Consider the following 20,562-nt stretch of genomic DNA (forward strand, 5'->3'; position numbering starts at 1 on the left):
ATTTCTCTGCATTTTGTTCAAGGCTACGGAAATAGGCTTCAGGGTACTCAGCATGTGTTCAACATTTCTCTTAAGCCCAATGTTGAGAACTTTGGCTGTGACAGTGCCATCTATTTTTTCACGATTTTGTTCACAAACTGTCATCAGGTTAGGCCAGTTCTTGATCTAGTGCTCAAAACAGTCCACTGCTGAGTTCCATCGCACGTCTTGGGGGAGAGATAGCTTGGTTCTTCCCATTTTTTTCAGAGCAGCTGCTGCAAAGTGGTTGTTAGGGAAGTATTTTGCAATTTCAACAACAGTAGCCTTTATTTCTAAAACACTGAAGTCTTTGACTAGGAGGTGCATCAAATGAGCACTGCAACCGTATGTTATTCGCTTGGGACTCTCTCTTCTAAATTTCTTCTCATTTTGGTACTAGACCAAGCTGCGTACTAGACATTTGAATTTTTTTTTCACAGTTTGTTATAGCTTTTACTGCTACTTCTTGTAAGTATTCTGCTGTGTGTGCATTTCCTGATGTATCAGTTGTTTCTGTAAGGAAGACATTCCCTTCTTCTGTTGTCACACAGGCACATACCACATGATCATTGTGGACATTGCTCCACCCATCAAGACTTGGGTTAACAGTTTCACCCTCTAGACCAGGGGTGAGCAAACTGGCCCGGGGGGGCCACATCTGGCCCTTCATACGTTTTAATCTAGCCCTCGAGCGCCTGCTGGGGAGCGGGGTCTGTGGCTTGCCCCGCTCCGCCTGTGCTGTGACTCTGCACGGCTCTCAGAAGCAGTGGCATGTTCCCCCTCTGGCTCCTACGCATAGGGTCAGACAAAGGGCTCCTCAGCTGCCATTGGCCGGGAGTCATGGTGAATGGGAGCTGCAGGGGCGGCACCTGCGGAAGGGGCAGCATGCCAAACTCCCCGGCTGTACCTCCCCGTAGGAGCTGGTTTCTGGGAGTTGCTTGAGATAAGTACCATCTGGAGCCTGCACCCCTGACCCCCTCTCACACCTTAACTCCCTGCCCTGATTCCCCTCCCACCCTCTGAACCCTCCCAGCCTGGAGCACCCTCCTACACCTCCACCCCTTGAAGGTGGATAGTTTTCAGAATCCTGTATGTTGAGGATGGATTCTCCTAAACAAAATAAGTCAGTGCAGTTATTTAATTATTATTACCATACTGCTCATTTAGTATTACTCATTGCATTTACTGACACTCAGTACTACTTTGAAGGTGAAATTGTAAAAGGAAGATCTGCCTATTTCAGCTATTTATTTTTTTTTATCACAACTGCATCTAAAATGATAGTACCATAGAGTAACAGCTATATTTTTTTGCTCAAACATGAGAATTCAAGAATAGTCCAGAAGGAAGACAGGCAGTCCTTAAGAATGAAGCATGAAATAAAAAAGTTTACCAATCTGAAGATCTTGCATGTTCAGACATGTTCCTTTCATCATCTTCAACGCAGTTTCCTCCTGAGAAGAAACACTTCTCATGTTGTTGTTTCATTCGGGCAACCAGGCCTTGCATTTCTTTGTTGCTCTGTTTGCATTTTGCACGTCTGCCTCTCCTACCCACAGATAGAGGAACTTCATTAAAATATTCCCAAACTGGGTCTCTTTTACGGCTTGCTGCCATTGTAGGTTTTCCCTTCTCGTGAGAGAATGGTATGGTAGATCTCAAATCAATGAAGGCTACACTCAGAAAGACCTCAAGACTTCTGGAATATGCTGCTCAAACAGTTTCACTTTTGTTTCTACTGCCTGTCCCTTCCTTCTCACATTTATCTCCAGACTTCTTCTCCTTGTCCAGATCTATTCCGCCCCCAACAACCTTCTATTAATTGAACTTTTTGAAACTTTGCACTTTTAGAGAGAGGTAAGGGATTGGCTCTGTATACACAGAGGGACAATAGTGTTGAGGTTTGTTATTTCTCACTTCTCCATATTATTTATTTATTTAAAAACATTTTTGCTCTTAACAAGCATGTTATCTCTAGAGACACAAATCCACATCTAAGAACTGCAAAACTAAGCATCTCTGATAGTATCTTCTAGACTGAGCACTGAGACCCATTGGGTAGATAGAAAGATTAACCTAAATAATCTATATAGAAACTCCTGGAACCCCATAAGTTGGGTCCCTAATCCATGAACTATTGGAACTCATTTACAAAACTTTTCTTAAACATTACATGAATATATTGTCTCATGCTGTAGAATTAGAATGTATAATACCTATTCCATGAAGAGATATCTTTGAGCTGTAATGTATCTTAATTAAAACTATCTTTAGATAGGTTTTTTCCTCAAAAAGCATTTTATCAAAATCCGATTTTTAAAATTTTTTTTTAAAAAATCATTGATTTTTATCCATTCTGGTATGCTATGTTTAAATCCTGTCAACACAAATATACAGCTCAAAAATGGCTAATACATGATATACTATTCCCATACACTCACTCCACACTGTAGAATAAAACGTTACTATAGGTGTATTTTGTTGTTGGTTTTTTGTCCTCTTTCGTTACAGGTATGTTCGTAACTATGATTAAATAGGATTATCTTGATTTTATTTTAATCATATTTCTATAAGCAGTATTTACTCTAAGGGGAAGGTATCTGAGAAGTGCATTACACTTTGTTTACTAAGTCTTGGCAAGCGTCTTCAGTGCTCATTTTTAATTCTCATCTTTTGTGTGACAATGTCAGTTTATCAGATTATTTATTAACTTATACATATATATAATATATACAAATATCTAATTTCAGTGTTATTTATTTCAGGTTCTGTACGTGAAGAGAATGGAATAAGGTGGCATGTTTGCCCATACTGCTCTAAAGAATTTAAAAAACCCAGTGATCTAGTGCGCCACATTCGAATTCACACGCATGAGAAGCCATTCAAGTGTCCCCAGTGTTTCCGCGCCTTTGCTGTGAAGAGCACTCTCACAGCACACACAAAAACACACACTGGCATTAAAGCTTTTAAGTGCCAGTATTGTATGAAATGTTTTTCCACCTCAGGAAGCTTAAAAGTTCACATTCGTCTGCATACAGGTAAGGCCTGTGAGTTATCCTTATGGTTTTATATGATGTTCAGAAGACCTCCAAGAATAGTGGATAGAGTTTGGTGTGTAGATATGAAGGCGATCAGATACCTTCATAAATATTGAATATAGAATGGAGTATTTTGTCTCTGACAAATAATGTCATAAGAATTTAAATGGTAGCCCTGTTGAATTCTTGTATTTTAAACGTTTATTCACCAAATATTTTAACTTGTTCATGTCCCAGTTCTCATTGGTGTATGACTTTTTTCACACCCTTTTCTCTTCTAAACCACAACTGTCCGCCTATGTTGTTTCCTTCCTTCACTCTTGTTTTTCATTTTCTCCTGGAACATATACATGGAGGGCCAGTTCTTTAGCTATTTCAGGCCTCCAGACAACAACCCTTACTTGAGTTATGAAGCTACTGAATCACTGGAGGTGGTAGAAGCTTGTACACCTGAGTTGAAAGCTGCTAAGTGCAGTAGTTCTGAGATTCCAATTTTGTGGTATTCTAGCATGGAGTTCACCCTTCAGGCATTCCTACTGGCTTGTAGTTGTTAGTGAAGAGTGTGCCACATAGTCACTACTCCCTCTTCCCATCAATTTGGGAATTTTTGTTCCAGGTTTCCCTCTCATTTATGGAGCGTGGATGGAAATATCTATTCTTTACTTTTAGGTTAGCCATGTACTTAAACAGAACACACATAATCTCCCATTTCTGCTCTCTACCCTAAGTCAAAATAACACACACATCCTCCCCGCATTTGGTCATGTCAGTCTCTGTAAGCACACGGTTATGATTTTACTATTTGGATGCCATAGCTTTTATTCCTGGGGACATGGAAGTAAACCATGTAGTAATATATTTTAATTTCTTCCAGGTGTTAGACCTTTTGCTTGTCCTCACTGCGATAAAAAGTTCAGAACATCTGGCCACAGGAAGACTCACATTGCTTCACACTTTAAACACACTGAACTTCGAAAGATGCGACATCAGCGTAAACCCGCAAAAGTTCGAATAGGAAAGACCAGCGTTCCTGTACCGGATATTCCTTTGCAAGAACCCATACTCATCACTGATTTAGGTGAAGACTGAGTTAGTATGTGCTGTAACTTGCTCATTGTAATCCTGAAATTTGGGTTTAGAATGAAGTAGAGTACACTATTAAGCAAAGGCAGTCTATAAACTCACTAAATAAGATGCACCTGCAATTAACTGTTCAGCAGCTGCAGAGAAAGCTGTACTGTGTCAGCTGTTTGAATTGAAAGCGTACTTTATGAATTTATAACAAAGCCTTTTTATATTGATAGAATCCTATAAAGCTTAACAAAAAAAAAAAGGTAAAATATGCAGTGTAGAAAAGGTGAACATATTCATTTGTTTCCTTTAGTTTTTTTGAGCTAATGCTTAGAGAACATAGTCTAAAATTTCCTTAATCTAATCACATTTATTCTTGATAGTTATAATTTTATATGGCTTTAGTGGATTTCATGTAAGTGGGAACTCAATTGAAGTAGTGTTCCATTAGCTATAACATTTTAGAAAGCTCACATGGCATCTTTCTATTCTGGCATAGGATGTTATGTTATTTATCACTTTTTAAAACCATTTTGTTGGAACAGATTAGTTGTCATTCAGCTTTAGATGAAGAATTGTATCATAAATAAGAGGTTGGTGACAGTGGACAAGGGATTGTGATATATATGTACTTACATTTTCACTTAAAAATGGTTGATTTAGACTCCATTAGTGACTGGCAGTTTTCTGCTTTGTCCACCTTAAACTAGATATACTAACCATGGTATTATTTTCAAAACTCCAACCAGAGGACAATAACCACATGAGTTTCAAATGAAAAAGATCAAACTATAGACCTAGAATATTCCTAAATTGTTAAAGATATTAACATGGCCATAACAATCAGATGGGCCCCGTTATTTTATTAATGAAAATAAACCCCACAAATTACTTTTTTTTAAATGAGAAACTGTCAATAAGATCATAGGATTATAAAACTATTTTAGTTACTTATATAATAAAGGTAGCCTCAATAAAAGCCCTGTTTTGTCATGTATATTTTAAATGTAACATTTAAGAGCTTTTTAGAGACTTGGGTCCAAATTCTCTTCCGTGTCCAGTTTCACAGCAATAGATTACCATTTGCAGCTCCTTATTTCTCAGCCAAACTCTGCTGGTGCTGGCATAGTTTAAGCTCTGTCTTGATTAGGATTCAAATATGCGTTCTTAAAATGTGTTTGCTAACATGTTCCAAAGCTCTACTGTGGACAAGGCATTGGACAGAGTTGTAGAGTGTGTTAGCAAATGCTTTTGACTAGCACATTTTTAAATGCTAGTCAAGACCAAGCTTAAACTATGCCAGCACCAGCACAGAGCTTGGCTGAGAAATAAGGAGCAACAAATGGTAATCTATTGCAGTGAAGACTGGACACAGAAGAGAATTTGGGCCCAAGTGTCTAAAAAGCTCTTAAATGTTACATTTAAAATGCACATGACTGTGCATAGTTTGTCACTGTGTTAGGACCAGCATAGTTCGCTGAGAATCAGTGACAAACATGTTCTAACAATACACCTTTTAAATCTTAGTCCAGACTTCCTTGAAATAGCAATGGGGAGATCTAAAATACTTGTTAGTAACCTGTGCCAAGGGGCTCTCATCTAGCTTGGGATTGTTGGAACATATTGTGCTCCAGCCATGCCTTCTCCCCAACCCAGCTTCCCCCGCCCACTGGGCTATGGATGATGATGGTAGGGGCAATAAAGGAACCATTCTGGGTGAATCCAGCAAGGGAGATCTGGCAGCTTCCAGTTACTTCGCTGTAGTGACACATGGGCTGGGCTTATCAGAAAATTTTTCTCTTTGACATTTTCATTTCCCTTGAACATGGCCTGATCAGTTCATTTTAGTTCTACCAATAGTGAAGAAACACTTTTTCTGAGTTTATCTTACCACAAAAAGAAAGCTTTAGCATTCTTTAAAAAGGGCCTATGAAAAGCTTAATGTACTATGACAGGGTCGGACCAGATGGCTATAGGAGAGTAATAGAAGGCAGATATATTAGCCCCAGGCTAAGTAGGTCCCTTTTCCTGGGGTAAGGTAACAGGGAATGTTCCAGAACAATCAGGAGCCTTCTGGAGACAATTAAGACAGGCTGATTAGAACACCTGCAGCCAATCAAGAAGCTGCTAGAATCAATTAAGGCAGGCTAATCAGGGCACCTGGGTTTTAAAAAGGAGCTCACTTCAGTTTGTGGTGTGCATGTGAGGAGCTGGGAGCAAGAGGCACTAGGAGCTGAGAGTGAGAACGCGGACTGTTGAAGGACTGAGGTGTACAAGCATTATCAGACACCAGGAGGAAGGGCCTATGGTGAGGATAAAGAAGGTGTTGGGAGGAGGCCATAGGGAAATAGCCCAGGGAGTTGTAGCTGTCGCACAGCTGTTCCAGGAGGCACTCTAGACAGCTGCATTCCACAGGGCCCTGGGCTGGAACCTGGAGCAGAGGGCGGGCCCGGGTTCCCCCCAAATCCTCCCAACTCCTGGTCAGACACAGGAGGTGTTGACCTGGACTGTGAATTCAGAAAAACGGCCAAGCTGAGGGCTGCCGTGAAGCTCCAAGGCAAACAAATCCACCAATAAGCGCAAGACCCTCCAAGGTAGATCAGGAACTTTGTTACAGTACATATATGTTGATATCCTTACTGCTGTTTTCACAAAACTTTTTCTATTTTAAATGTAACTCCTTTAGTTACTGTGAGTTAAAATATTTGTAAATATTTTATATTATTTGTGAAGTAATTTAGTATTGTTTACTTTCTCATTTTCTCTCCGTTGTTGAACTTCAGGGTTTTTCTTGTTTCATAATTAGAATATATAAGATTTGTTTGGCTGTTTCTTAGAACTGACAAAGTAAATTCAGCAGTCAGTTACTTTTCAAACTTGTATTCAGACTGTCATCATTCTCAAAAAATGATTTTCAAATGGTTACTGTTTCTTATAGTTATCATTCCATAGAGAGCAAATAAGTTCCATTTCTCAAAGTTGTGGAAGCATCAATAGTTCTTTTTCAAGTGATTGCACATGTCCTTTCCAGTTCAGGTATGCACACCCAGTGCACCGGAGTTGGAGGTTTTTTTCCTTGGTGGTACCTGTGGGGGCAGCACAGGTGCTTCTGCTGCCTCATGCTGCTGCATGATGGAATAAATGATGGACCCGCCCTAGATGCTAGTTCCTTTTTACTGCACGTGTTTGGTAGTCAGAGGACATTGACTTGCTACTGCACGTTTCTCTCTCCTTACAGAAAAAATATCTTCCTTACTGTACATAGTTAGTGGTATATGTTAGATAAGTAGTGGTTTTTGTTGCTGGTAGTTATTTTTTTTTTTTTTTTTGGTCTTTGTTTTCTTGGAGCATCGGTTCCATCTTATTCTCAGGCTGCCAATATTCAGTACAGGGATTTGCGTCAGTCTCTGAGATTTAAGCTGTGTGCCGGCTGCAAAGAATCCGGGGACTGGATTAGGGGACTGGAACACATGAGTTATGAGGAGAGGCTGAGGGAACTGGGATTGTTTAGTCTATGGAAAAGAATGAGGGGGGATTTGATAGCTGCTTTTAACTACCTGAAAGGTGGATCCAAAGAGGATGGATCTAGACTATTCTCAGTGATAGCAGATGACAGGACAAGGAGTAATGGTCTCAAGTTGCAGTGGGAGAGGTTTAAGTTGGATATTAGGAAAAACTTTTTCCCTAGGAGGGTGGTGAAACACTGGAATGCATTACCTAGGGAGGTGGTGGAATCCCCTTCCTTAGAAGTTTTTAAGGTCAGGCTTGACAAAGCCCTGGCTGGGATGATTTAGTTGGGATTGGTCCTGCTCTGGGCAGGGGGTTGGACTAGATGGCCTCCAGAGGTCCCTTCCAACTCTGTTATTCTATGATTCTATGAATCTTTGCCAGTGGGATACCCTTGTTCACCTAAAGTGCCTTGGTAGAAGTCACATTAGAAAACTCTGCCAGATTTGCAGGGACTTGGAGCCCTGGACGAACAAGGACAGAGAAGTGAGACTGCGTCACAATCTCAGGGAGGTTGCCCAGTGTCCCCCTTCAGAACATTCTCACTCAGGGCACGCACCGAATACTTTGGCATCAGGAAGGAGTGGCCCTACGGACATGGCTTCTGAAAGTCAGTGAGAAAGAAATGCAAAAGGACAAACTTGTATAAGCAGCTGAGACTTAGCTCCACTAGATGATCAAGCTCCCCGGTACTGTCCACCATTAAGCACTCAGGAAAGAACAGGGTGTACTCTGGTAAGAGATACTTCCTGGTGCTGACTTCTTCTCATCGGGGGTCGCAGTTTTCTCTTCTTAGGTCAGTTCTTCCCATTGAGAACATTATAGAATTCATTACTGCCACTGCAAATCAGTGACTGAACAGGGCGTTACTGAGAATGCTGTGAAATTTAGATGGTCATGTTTTGATATGTGATATAGCAAAATGAATCTTTCCAGTCCTGTTAAATTCACTAATGATCTGTCACTTTCTCCTCTGTCTTGTTTATTGTGCTGACCATAGCCACAGTAATGCATTTGTTCTTTTTGTATTTTGATAGAATCCTTTCTCTATTATCATTGCTTTTCTTGATAGATCATTGTGCTTCTATTGGTTTTAAGAATTCTTACATGTTGCTAATATTTTAGAGTAGACAGTTTGCCTATTCAATTTGTAAAATCTTTTTTCCCTTTGTAAAAGGAAGGTATACATCTTGGTTTCATACCCTCCTACATGTTTTAGTTTTAAGAATCTCTTGACACTAATCATGTTAGTCTACATCAAAAAATGTAGTCCTAGTGTGTAATAATAAGATCAGCCAGGCATTTTGCTTGGAGTGAATTTTTTAGACCAAAGAAGAAATAGAAGCATATTTTGTTCTGTAGTAAAATATCTTCAATGATTAGATTGATTTGATTAAAATGCACATTTCTGAATGTTAAGAATTGTGAAATATATGGAAAAGTAGGTTTTTTTACAGATACATTGTAATTCCTGCACCTTACTAGGTTTGAAATGTGCTGCGTAGGAATCTGAACTTCTGCTACTCCTCCAACAGGTAGCACATGCACCTTCCCCCTAGTCACATTTAAGTGTTCTGAGAACTATCATTTTCTTTTGTGTGAATGGTGTCAAGAAATTCCAAGCTGCAAATGTCTTTGCTCTGTGGTGGTGGTGGTATGATTAAACTGTTTCTTGACAGAAAATTAAAAAGATGTAGGTTTTATTTTTTGTTGAAAATATTTTATTCTTTTATTTATTTATTCATGTATCTATTTATTTGTTTGCTTTTGGGTCCAGATATTTTAAGGCAGGTTTCTTTATATGTTCCCTGTGGTATTTTTCATTAAAGTATTGACCAAGAAGTGCCATTATGACTTCAATCACTTTTCTGAATTTGACTGATGTCCAATACTATTGATTCCTGCTTTTGGTTGGGAAGAAATGTTATTTTAAAGAATAAGTTCTCAAAAATATCTAGTTAAGTTGCTGCATCCTGGGTAAAGTGTGTCCTGTCTTTCCTGGCTACCTCAAATGTTTTCTCATTCATCTTATCAATTATAGATATAATTAGAGAATATTTGGGTGTGTTCACAGTTGGAATTTTCATTACTTTTCCAAATATTTGTTCAATGCCAGTGGTAGCATGAGTGATGGTTCTAGTGTGGACTGGGCACATGCTTTCCCACTACCGTACACCTGCCTGTAGTGTGTGTGAGAGATCTCCAAACACTAATTTGTGTGGAGCTACCTGTAAAGTTTAAAATTTGATATGGTAGCTCCATGGATCCTAAGCTGCAAGAAAGGGGATAGAAGCACTATTTTGGAGAGGGGCAAGGATAGGTTTGCAGCAGGAGGTGACTGCCATCTATAGTTGTTAAGTCTCTACTGAGAGGAGTTCCACTTCTATCAAGGTTTAGGAACTGCACAGCAGGAAAAGCATTTGCCAAGTGCAGCTCTGTTCCTGCTTGATTTAGAAGACCCAGATCATCTTCTGTAGACCTCTCCTGGTTCTACCCCACAAAACAGTGCTAAAAGAAATTAATTGGTCACATAGTCTTTTCTTAGCTGCTGTTTTTAATCCCAAAGGATGTTCCTCTCCTCTCGTGCTCTTACCTTCAAGGTAAGCAGTATGCAGCCAGGCAAAAGAAACACTCTGAACTTTCCTTTGTGGGGAGAAATAAAACACCTGTAAGGAAGAAAGGCAGAATGGTGGGTGGGCAGGATGAAGAGCTAGAATAGCTGCTCTCAAACTGTGGGTAGTGACCCCAAAGGTGGGTTGCAAGTTTTTTTAATGGGATCTCCAGGGGTGGTGGTAGATTTCCTGCTGCCGGGGGTGGAAGCTGAAGCGTGAGCCCCGTTGCTTGGGGCTGAAGCCAACACGTGAGCAACTTAGCTTCGCTCAGCTCCCTGTGGAATGGGGCCAAGGGCAATTGCCCTGCTAACCGCCCCCTAATGCCGGCCCAAATTCTAGGCTCCAGAATCTAGAGTTAATACAGGACACTGGGGTTGTGTAGTAATTTTTGTTGTTGGAAGTGGGTCTCAGTGCAATGAAGTTGGCAAAAAGAGCTAGAAGATGGCAAAAACTGGCTATTTCTATGAATATAAGCAGCACAAACAGATTTATGTAGTCTCTTAGTAAAAAAGATAAATTGTACAGTAACATTTTACAAGATTGCACACTACTGCTGTGCACAGGACTCTATTTTCGGTTCAAAGATATGTGAATGGTTTGGACCTTTTTACTTGAGACATCTGCTACTACCCCACATTCTGTCACGTCATTTGGGAAGGGGTTCTTTTGTGAATTTTCTAAGACTAAGACTTGGACAGTTAGTAGCAGGAACGCTCCTCATTTTGCAGAGCTGAAGTTGTCTGTCTTCAGGGTACAGTGTATAAACAGTATCTGTTTAAATAAGGTTGTTTTTTTCCCCAATGAATTTCTGGCGGCACTGAAAAGATAACCACCAATTAGTGGAGGTAGATATTGGGCAAACAAGCATTGGTAATTTCCATTCTCTGTTTCAAATGTAGGTTTTATGTAATGTGAGGAAGACCAGTGCTACAGTGATGGGGTATCACTTATATAAACTCTTCCAATTAAATTTAATGTAACAAAATTACACAGCAGTAGGATAAAATGAAACCTAGCTCATTAAGTGTCATGTGAAATGACTGAAATAAGATCCCTGTATAAGTCAGTTGGTAGTGAATTAGTAAATAATTTGCATTTTATTGAACTTATTTTGGATTTTGTTGGAAATAAATGTCTTATGTGGACTCATAGGATTATATTTGCGGATTACTGTAAGGGACTAGAGCCATTAGTGCTAGAAGGAACTGTGCAGCTAAGATACCACATGTAATTTTAAAAAGATACTGTAAAGGTGTCTGTTACTACCGATTTACTATATTTAATATGTATTGTTTTTAAAAGTGGTTAATCTCTTTATACCATTGCAGCTTTACCAAATGATCCCATTTTGTTTTTTGTTTTATATTTGCAGGTCTTATCCAGCCAATCCCAAGGAATAGCCAGTTTTTCCAAAGTTATTTTAATAATAGTTTTGGAAATGAAGCAGACAGGCCATACAAATGTTATTACTGCAATCGAGCATATAAAAAATCTTGCCACCTTAAGCAACATATCAGGTAAAATAAACACAAAATAGAAAGGAAATAAGTGTATTTAATAAAAGTAATTTAATGTGAGGACAGTTAAAATGGAAGAATAATTTGTAGGAGGTGTTTATATAGGACTCTTTGCTAAGGCTTCAGCTTTACTATTTTGCTGTCCTTAGCTAGTGAAACTACAGAATTAATTTAAGAAGTCAGGTTGCTCCAGATTTTTGGCTAACTTGTACTCTGTGCACTGCCATCAATATCAGTGGGATTGCTTGGGGGTATTAGTGCAGAATTTATCCTATTGACTCTTAAGCGCCGGATTTTTCTAAACTACGTATAAAAATGTGCAAGCAGTTGTATGGACATTTACTGCACAAATTGAGTGAGTTTATGGTAAAGGGGCAAATTATGTGTTTAACTGTTATAATTAGAAAAGGAAACTGGCCTTGTAACTGCATGCACATTTCACAGCTAGTGGTTATCAGTGCATATTTTCTTACTGGTGGTTTGATTGAAGTTCAATTCAAGAAATAATTTTGTGTATGCATTATGTACGCAGTATGATTCCTGCGGGAAAAATCTGATTATGTAATTAAAGACCATAAGATTAAACAGGCAATCTTAATTCTGGCATTTCCAAACTTTTTAGTGCTTGACCGTACAACCTTAATGTTCTTTTAAGATCGGCTTTGTATGTATGGCGCTGTGTGTGTAATTTCTTTGTTTTTAAAAACTAAAGCAAATTGAAAAAACAAATTTTCATTTGTCATTATATTGGCACCCACATGGTTCATCTGCAGAGTTTAAACCTTTAGATCCACTACACAGACCTCTGCCTTTTGAGCTAACTGAATTACTCACAGCAATAGTAGGTTGTCATCCTCTCTGTGGATCAGAACTAGTAGGGGATGAGTCATACATTTTGCCAGTAGGTTTCACAGGTATTTACTGATAGAGGAATGGTGAGACTCAGGAGTATTGGATTCCATTCCAGACTCTGTAGGGGAGTGTGTTGTAGTAGTCACACTCTTCTGCAACATTCTACTTCCCCTCTCCCGCAAGATTGATCCTTTGTGCCCCATCGCTTCCAAATTGTGCCTGCTCCAGTCATGTCTCCTTAGTTCCAGTTCCATTCTCTACCACTCACACTTCTCATAGAAGCCCCGGTCTCCTTGCACAGCTGGTCTCGGTTTCCCTCCCCATCAGCTCCTCATCTGATCTCGGTCTTCACCTTCACCCACTGGCTCCCAGTCTCAACACACTAATTCTTAGTTGCATTTCCGTGCCCTCGTTCCTTCTCCCAATCTGCTCTCCCACTCCATCCCTTTCTGGCTCTGCATTTTAATCAGGGAGCTGCTGGACCTAACCAGGTTGGGGACGGCGGTGTGCACACAGAAGAGACAGTCTTCCTGCTTTCAGCTCACAGCAGCCCAGGGCCTACTCAGCCCAGAGTTGGAGCACGCTCAGTGTGGACAAAATGTTCAGGGAATTTAGCTGCAAGTCTCAACTGAGCATTTGCAAACTGAGATTTTTCAAAGACTTTACTAAATTTGCATGTATTGTCAAGGGAACAGCAAAAGGCATATCCTGGATATAAAGGCTACCCCCGGCCCAATTTCAAGTCCCTGCTCCAAAGCATGGTGGCACTAGAGGTCAAAAAAAGATCACCAGCATTTTTTCCTGACCTCGTTCTTGGAAATGGCTGAATTGTTTTAGCTGAAATTTTCCAGTGGAAGTTGTAGTAATGCTTAATAATCAGCCTTAGGCAGAAGGTTGGCATGCAGAATTTCAGCTCAAATATTTTAAGTTTGGCAAAGCTATAAGCAAGAAGTTTCTACCAACTCTGCCATAATTACGTGCTTAAGTGTAATTATATAACCATTTTTTAGCTTATATTTTCAGGTTTTGTTGAACAAAATGTTAGATGCTCTTTGGTTACGTTTTTTCTTATTTTGCTGTTGATGACATTGAGAAATCAAACCCAATTTGTGTTTTTGCTTTTTTTTTATCTTTTTTAAAAGATCACACACTGGTGAGAAGCCATTTAAGTGTTCTCAATGCGGAAGAGGTTTTGTCTCGGCTGGAGTGCTAAAAGCGCATATTAGAACTCATACTGGATTGAAAGCTTTTAAGTGTCTTATATGTAATGGGGCCTTCACTACGGGTGGTAGCCTCAGGCGACACATGGGGATCCATAATGATCTTCGACCATATATGTGTCCATATTGTCAAAAAACGTTCAAAACTTCATTAAACTGCAAAAAGCACATGAAAACTCATAGGTAGGTATAAAACTTTTTTTTTTAACTCTTTTTCAGTACATTGCAGTAGTAGTTCATCCTTAAAACTTCCTTGAAACCTAGCTTTGATTTAAGAGCTATGTATTATTATCTGGGTTCTAAAAGAGTTAAGAGTAATTTGGTATAATTAATTAGGAAAAAGCCCAGGTTAGCATCTAGCATAATGGGTCTTGGACTATAACCGAAGCTCCTCGGCAATACTTTATTACAAATAAATGATGATAAAATAGTAAAACTGTCATATAAAGAGCTAAAATAGTGTCTAGGTGTGTGCATCATTTGCTAATAAAAGATCTCTTCTTTCATTCTCAGGTATGAGCTTGCACAGCAGCTTCAGCAGCACCAGCAAGCTGCTTCAATAGATGATTCAACAGTAGATCAGCAGAGCATTCATGTTTCCACTCAGATGCAAGTAGAGATTGAAAGTGATGAGCTGCAGCAGCCAGAAGCTGTCACAACAGATCAGGAAGCTATTTTAGAACTAGACCAGCAGCAGGTGGTAACCACAGAAGAAACAGGACTGGGACAACAATTGACTGACCAACCTTTAGAGCAAGATGAAGGTATATATTCAGAACATGAAAAACTACACTGAAGAAAAAATCAGTTTTAGGGGAAGTTCTTAAATTATTTTATCTTGAAAACTTTTATGAATTTGGTTTTAAAACATCTGAAATAATGGTTTAGAAAAACATATATTTTCTGTAAAAGTGTACAATAATTACTTAAAATTTACATAAATGACTTAATTTTCTTACCCTGCATAATTGTGTAAAATATACTGGGAAATATAAAATATTTTATATTAACCCTTACCCATTTCTATTTGGCAAACAAATCTAAACAATATATCACAAAAATATGCTGTGTAATACTTTATGCAAACATTTTCTTTGTAAATCACAATCTTCCAGCACAACTTTTCAGGTTGTTATCAAAGCACATGTGCACAGCTGGTGGAAAGAATACAAAATATTTTGTTAGTTGCCATTGCCAGTATCAACAAGTTAGGTAGATTTGGTTAAATGAGATGTTTTTGTTTGTAGTTGACCAATAGAATTGATTAAAAAACTTAAAACTTTAAAAAAAAATATACCACCTAAAGATTTAAATCTGCAGGACTGTGCCTGACAGATAATTTTAAAATAAAAAGATTTTAAAAGCTTGAATAATGACATATTAAATAAATGTATTTGTCACTAATTGTACATCTACCTAATTAATTTATGTGTTCTTTTCTTGAATTTATGTTCCTGATTTCAGATAGGTTTGTGACATCCCAACATGCTTTACAGGAGAACATCAATCAATTTGAACAGCAAACTTTAACACAGCAGTCATTTGATCAGCAAGGGTTATCACAAGGTTAGTTATAGATAAAAACATTTTAAATTACAGCTCTTAGTAAATTTGGCCCTAAAGTGTTAGAATTATTAAAAGCCTCAATTCTGTGCATATGGGTAACCATGTGTTTAGCTGTCCCATTCGTGCATGCACAAAAAGGAGACCGTCTGAAAACCTGATCTTAACTATTTTGAAAATAGACCTTGTAATCTGAAAAAATTGAGTTTTTGGCTATTTAAACTTATATAGATTTTCCTTTAAAATGATCTCTATCTAGTGGTTACAATATGAGTTTTATAGTCAGGCATTTTGTATTCTGTTTCTAGTTTGAGTGACCATGAGCAGTCTTCATAACATCTTCTGTCTCAACTAAACAACAAATTAATGGAAGACACTAATGTTTGTCTACCTCACAAAGGTGTTGAGGCTTTCTTAATGTCTGTAAAGAACTTTGAGATTATTGATGAAAAAGCACCAGGTACTATAAATGCACAGCATTAGTTTATCGAATTTATATACTGCCATAGCCCTTTAAAATTTGCAAAACTATATGCAAAAGTCAAAATACAAACATCTATTAATTTGTTTTTTTGACGTTTACGTGTATTTTTGCCAGTTTTGTGGGGTGTTATCAAGGTTGGGCAAGTGGTGTAAATCTGGTGGTATTTGAGTGAGTGAGAGAAGGATAATAGCATTAAGAACTGGCTGGATCCATGACTTAATAATTTTAGATACCTTAACATTGGAGCTTTCTGAAGCTGTATAATAACTTTTTAAAGGAAGCATAATAATTTTGGATGTTCTCTACGCTCCACTGGAACTTACTTTCAACTTCAGTTCTTTTTAAATAAATTTTTGTTCAGGAATGGTCATGTCTTTGAATGAGCACTAAAAGTTTTAATATGGCTGTCATATAAAGTCTGCAGAAGGGAAGTTCTGTTCTTTTACAAGGCCCACCAAAGCGGGGCTCATCTTTTGCAAATTTCAGCAAGTCCAGAAGAGAGATGTGTGTGATGGGGAAATATATACCTGGATGGGGTAAGGGGTGGGTAGTGGATGATGCAGATGATTACAGGAAGGCTCTAATCCACATAAAAAACTTCAAGAGCTTTTTACTAGAGATCAAACTTTTAGTGTTCAAAAGTTTTAGAAGTTTCTGATGTTGATAAACTCCTTCCCTCCCTTTTGGTTCCTTGTCCCCTCTGTTCTTGCCTTGTTCTTAACTCAGATACATCTCCTGGGGACTCCTCCAATACTCTTATGTCCCACCCAAGACCTCTGTACTCTCCTGTGTCCTTGCATGCATCTCTCTTCCTACCTCTGAAACATGCCACACCCTTTCAACACCTCACTTTAGTCCCTTGTATGCACCTGTGTGTCTTTTTTGTCCTCTCTGCTCTGCTGCCATTCCATACCTTATCTCCTCTGTACCCCTAGGTCCCTTTCAACTCTCATGGATGGATATTCTGCCTTTTCTGCCCATCTTGCTTGTCCTCTTCCCATTTTCTCCAGTGTCTTTCATTCAGAGACTAGAGAGCACTACTTCATGCCATTGCTCCATGTATCTCACTGTTCCCAGTCTTCTAATACCCCCCACTATATCTCATCCTAGACTTCTGCCCTGACATACTTCTACCTGGTTTCCTACCCCTATTTCTGACTCAGGCCTGGTCTACGCTACGCATTTAGGTTGACGTTAACCTAAGTACAGACTACAGCCCTGTCCTGTTGATGTAAGTGCCCTACTGTACCGACATAATAACTCCACCTCCACAAGAAGCATAGGTCTTATGTTGGTGTAGTTAGGGTTGACAGTGTCTATATAGACACTGTCTTACTTACATTGGTTGTCGCTGTCTTGTCAATTTCACGGCTCCATATTGGAGCCCTGAAATTGACAAGAAAGCTTGGCAGCTAAAGCCTGGCTTTCCCCTGCTCCCAGCTGGGCTGTACCTGCCCAGTTCTTCACTCAGGGTTCTGCTCCTGGCGGGTAGGCGAGAAGCCCGCCTTCCTCTCCCTTAAATCTGTAGTTTAAACATGCCCTCATGGAGGTCCTGCAACAGTAAGGCCTGTAGTCTTTAATGGGTCATGTGAAAACTTCTTCTTACAAAACTTTCTAGAAAAATACCTGTGGAATATAGAATGTGGCATGCAAATCTTGAAGATGATCTGTTTCTGATTGTGACTGAGGGGTGGTCTAAAATTTGGACTTATGGGCATTTAGTTTTGACTTTAATTACATAATACCTACTGATGCTCCTTAATTACACATAAATGTTTGAATTACTATTGTTTTTTATTTCCTCAGTTTTTAATTTGGTTCCTTGTCTAGTTAAATAGCCCCCTTTATAAAGATATAACTGCCTCTTATTACTTCAGTGTGTTATACAATTTAGAACATTTTATTTTGTTTTGCTGATTTTGATACTTATTTAAAATGCATTGTAACAAAGAGTTGAGAGAAGGTATTAATGTCTCTAGATTTATTAAACAGGCCTGATCCGGATCCATTAAAGTCCATTGGAATTTTGTGATTGGCCATCCCATCTGAGATCTTTCCAAATGGAAAAAAAATGGCAGAATTACTGATTTTTCTTCCGTTGTTGATTTTCCATTTTGGACGTTCATTTCAAATGGAGAAATTACACTGTTTTCATTTCGAAGTATTATGTAATTTATGCTTCAGTTTCTGTGTGTTTCTTGTCATTTGGCAAATATAGATTGGTAAATGCTTTTTCCAAAAAAATTGGGGTTTTTTGAGTCTTAGTAATATTCATTTTTACCACAGAAATTTATACTGCTCAACATGTTTTATTAAAAAGTGATAAAATCTCATTTGTATAAGACTTCTCCTATTCTACTTGGAATCTCATCCACAGATTCCCAACTCTTTGAAGTTTCCTTGAAGATCCTGGAGCCCTTCAGTTTTTTTGAATTTCAGGTAGGTAAGCATATGCGCGGATGCATGCGTTAAATTGGTCGACCCTCTCCCTATGTCTGCATCTGTGCTTCATGCTCCTTAGTTCCTTTTTTTCTGCCAATTAGGTAGGACATCTGAGTCCCAGACATCGTCTTTTCTTTCCTTGGTATTTATAGGCTGTAATTCTTGTTAAATATATTGGTTAAATGTTTAATTTCTTAATAAAACAATGTTGGAGTGTTCTGACATTTTCATAATTATTACTTCAAATAAAAAACCAACCACCCTCTGTATTTGTCAAAGAACAGGCATAGACCTATGCAGGTCTATATAGACCTATCAGGATCATACATTACATTTTTCTTGTAGGGATCATAGCCTTTTACAGGGTGCCTATTTTGTTCAGATAGACTTCCTTCCTTTTGCCATTCAGACTTTTTAAAGAGTTTTGATTTCCTCCTCTGACGGCAGTATAGGCCAGCACCATAATCCATTATTCACTTGAGCTGGTTTTGACAACATCCAGAATGATGAAGCACTAAGTTTTTCTTGATAGCTTCTACGTGTGAATGCTCAATTTCTATTCGTTTGAGGACATATTTGGAGGTTCAGAGGCAGTCCTTTGCCAGAAAATTGTTACCATTCAAAGGATGTCACTTTTGGAAGTGAAGACTCCAGATCATGACTGAAAATTCAAATGCCATATTTCTCATGGGATACTATAGTTTGTCCGTGGTCCTTTATATGCAAGACATTTTTTTTCTGATAATGAGCTGATTTCCAGAGTGTTTCTCTAATAACTTCATGTGAAAGTGAAAGAAAATTTCTTGGACGATGTCCTCAAGCCAAGAAAGAGCAAGCTTCACAAATTAATCGCCATGCTGCAAATGGTGTAGCATCTCATCCAGGACTGAGAGGGACTGAAGAGCTCTGTGTAAGCTCAAAAGCTTTTCTTTCACCAACAGAAGTTGGCAAAGTAAAAGAAATAACCGCACACACCTTGTCTCTGTGATATCCTGGGACCAACACTGGTACAACACACTGCGAACAGGGATTCTCCAGTAATAGGCCCCTGTGACTCAATTCCAGAAATCCCCTATTCAGTGTCAGGAGAAGGAAGAAGATATGTAAGGGTCTTCAGGAGAGGAGTATGGTCTTTTGATTAAAGCACAGGACTGAGAGTCCGGGAGATCTGTGCTCTATATCTGTCTCTATCACAGACTTCATATGTAGCTACGGTTGGTAAGACACATAATTGCTTCGTCCCGTATAGTCCCATCTATAAAATAGATGCAGTGTAGAAGTACAGTAGTAGTAGATACCTTCAGCATCTTCAGAACAGTGAAGTTGCTGTATTGAATTCCCAGAGTAATTTAAAATCTTAACTGTTGAAATATGATCTTAATACAAGAAATTAAGCAAACCAATGTGAGTCTCTCATACTCCTTGTTATACCTTCAGTTTATATTCAGTCCAGAACTTCTTTCACAAGCAGGGCCTACTTCTTCAATGTGACCAAACAACAACTTTGATTGTACAGATCTTCCTTCTGAGCACTTAGTTTGAAACTTTGAGATTGTTTCAGGATTTCTTGGAAATTGTTCAGGATGTTCATAATCCCTTTACTGTAAAACCATGAAGTGAAACGGATGATGTTCAGTCATAGTGACATTTTAGCACCCTTGTCGAGGGAAAAAGATACCACGTTACCTTATCTTGGCTTGATTGGATTTGTAGGTGGTCTCTTCTGGTATGCTTAACAACTGTTTTGAGTTTTTTTGGATGTGGGGAGGCATTGTTCTTCAGGGTACCTTTTGAGTCTGTCAGTTACCTCAGTCAGGTGAATAAATGATCTACAGCCTCGGTTAAGCAAGCTGACCATTAGAAAAAAGAGGGGTTGTAGTTCGGAAGTTGAATCCTTTTCTTCTTGGGGATGCATCTGAATTTCATGTTACTGAATCCTATTTTCTTCCAACCTTGATTGATCTAGGAAAGAAATAGTTATATAAACTGCACAGTTACACTGAGTGCTTCGTTATAACTGAACTAGAGCCAGTTGCACGTTCTACCTAGAATTATTTGTGACTTTACTATACTGATAACTGTATTTATCTGTCATGAGAACTACCGTATGAGGGACTGGAAGGAAACTTCTGCTTTCATCTGACACATCCCAATGAATGATACTTAGTAATCTATAAACATTTTGTAAGCATTGCTGTTTAGGCTCTGATGTTGTTGTGGTCATTTGATGTGCTTGTA

General features: G+C 38.7%; 1 protein-coding gene across 6 annotated transcripts in view; it reads left to right on the plus strand.

Annotated features, from left to right (window-relative positions):
* ZNF236 (zinc finger protein 236) overlaps nt 1–20,562 on the plus strand; it is a 199,259-nt gene that overhangs the window by 82,448 nt on the left and 96,249 nt on the right. For all 6 annotated transcript variants that reach the window (XR_007355241.2, XM_048840075.2, XM_048840076.2 and 3 more), the window contains 6 exons: nt 2,784–3,056; nt 3,931–4,134; nt 11,619–11,763; nt 13,758–14,018; nt 14,349–14,599; nt 15,300–15,401. Coding sequence is in view for 5 of the 6 variants with exons in the window: in XM_048840075.2 (XP_048696032.1) it covers nt 2,784–3,056; nt 3,931–4,134; nt 11,619–11,763; nt 13,758–14,018; nt 14,349–14,599; nt 15,300–15,401 (1,236 nt within the window). In the remaining variant the exon portion in view is untranslated. The remainder of the gene's footprint in view (nt 1–2,783; nt 3,057–3,930; nt 4,135–11,618; nt 11,764–13,757; nt 14,019–14,348; nt 14,600–15,299; nt 15,402–20,562) is intronic.

Source organism: Caretta caretta, chromosome 2 (assembly GCF_965140235.1).
Source record: "Caretta caretta isolate rCarCar2 chromosome 2, rCarCar1.hap1, whole genome shotgun sequence".
Lineage (NCBI taxonomy): Eukaryota > Metazoa > Chordata > Testudines > Cheloniidae > Caretta > Caretta caretta.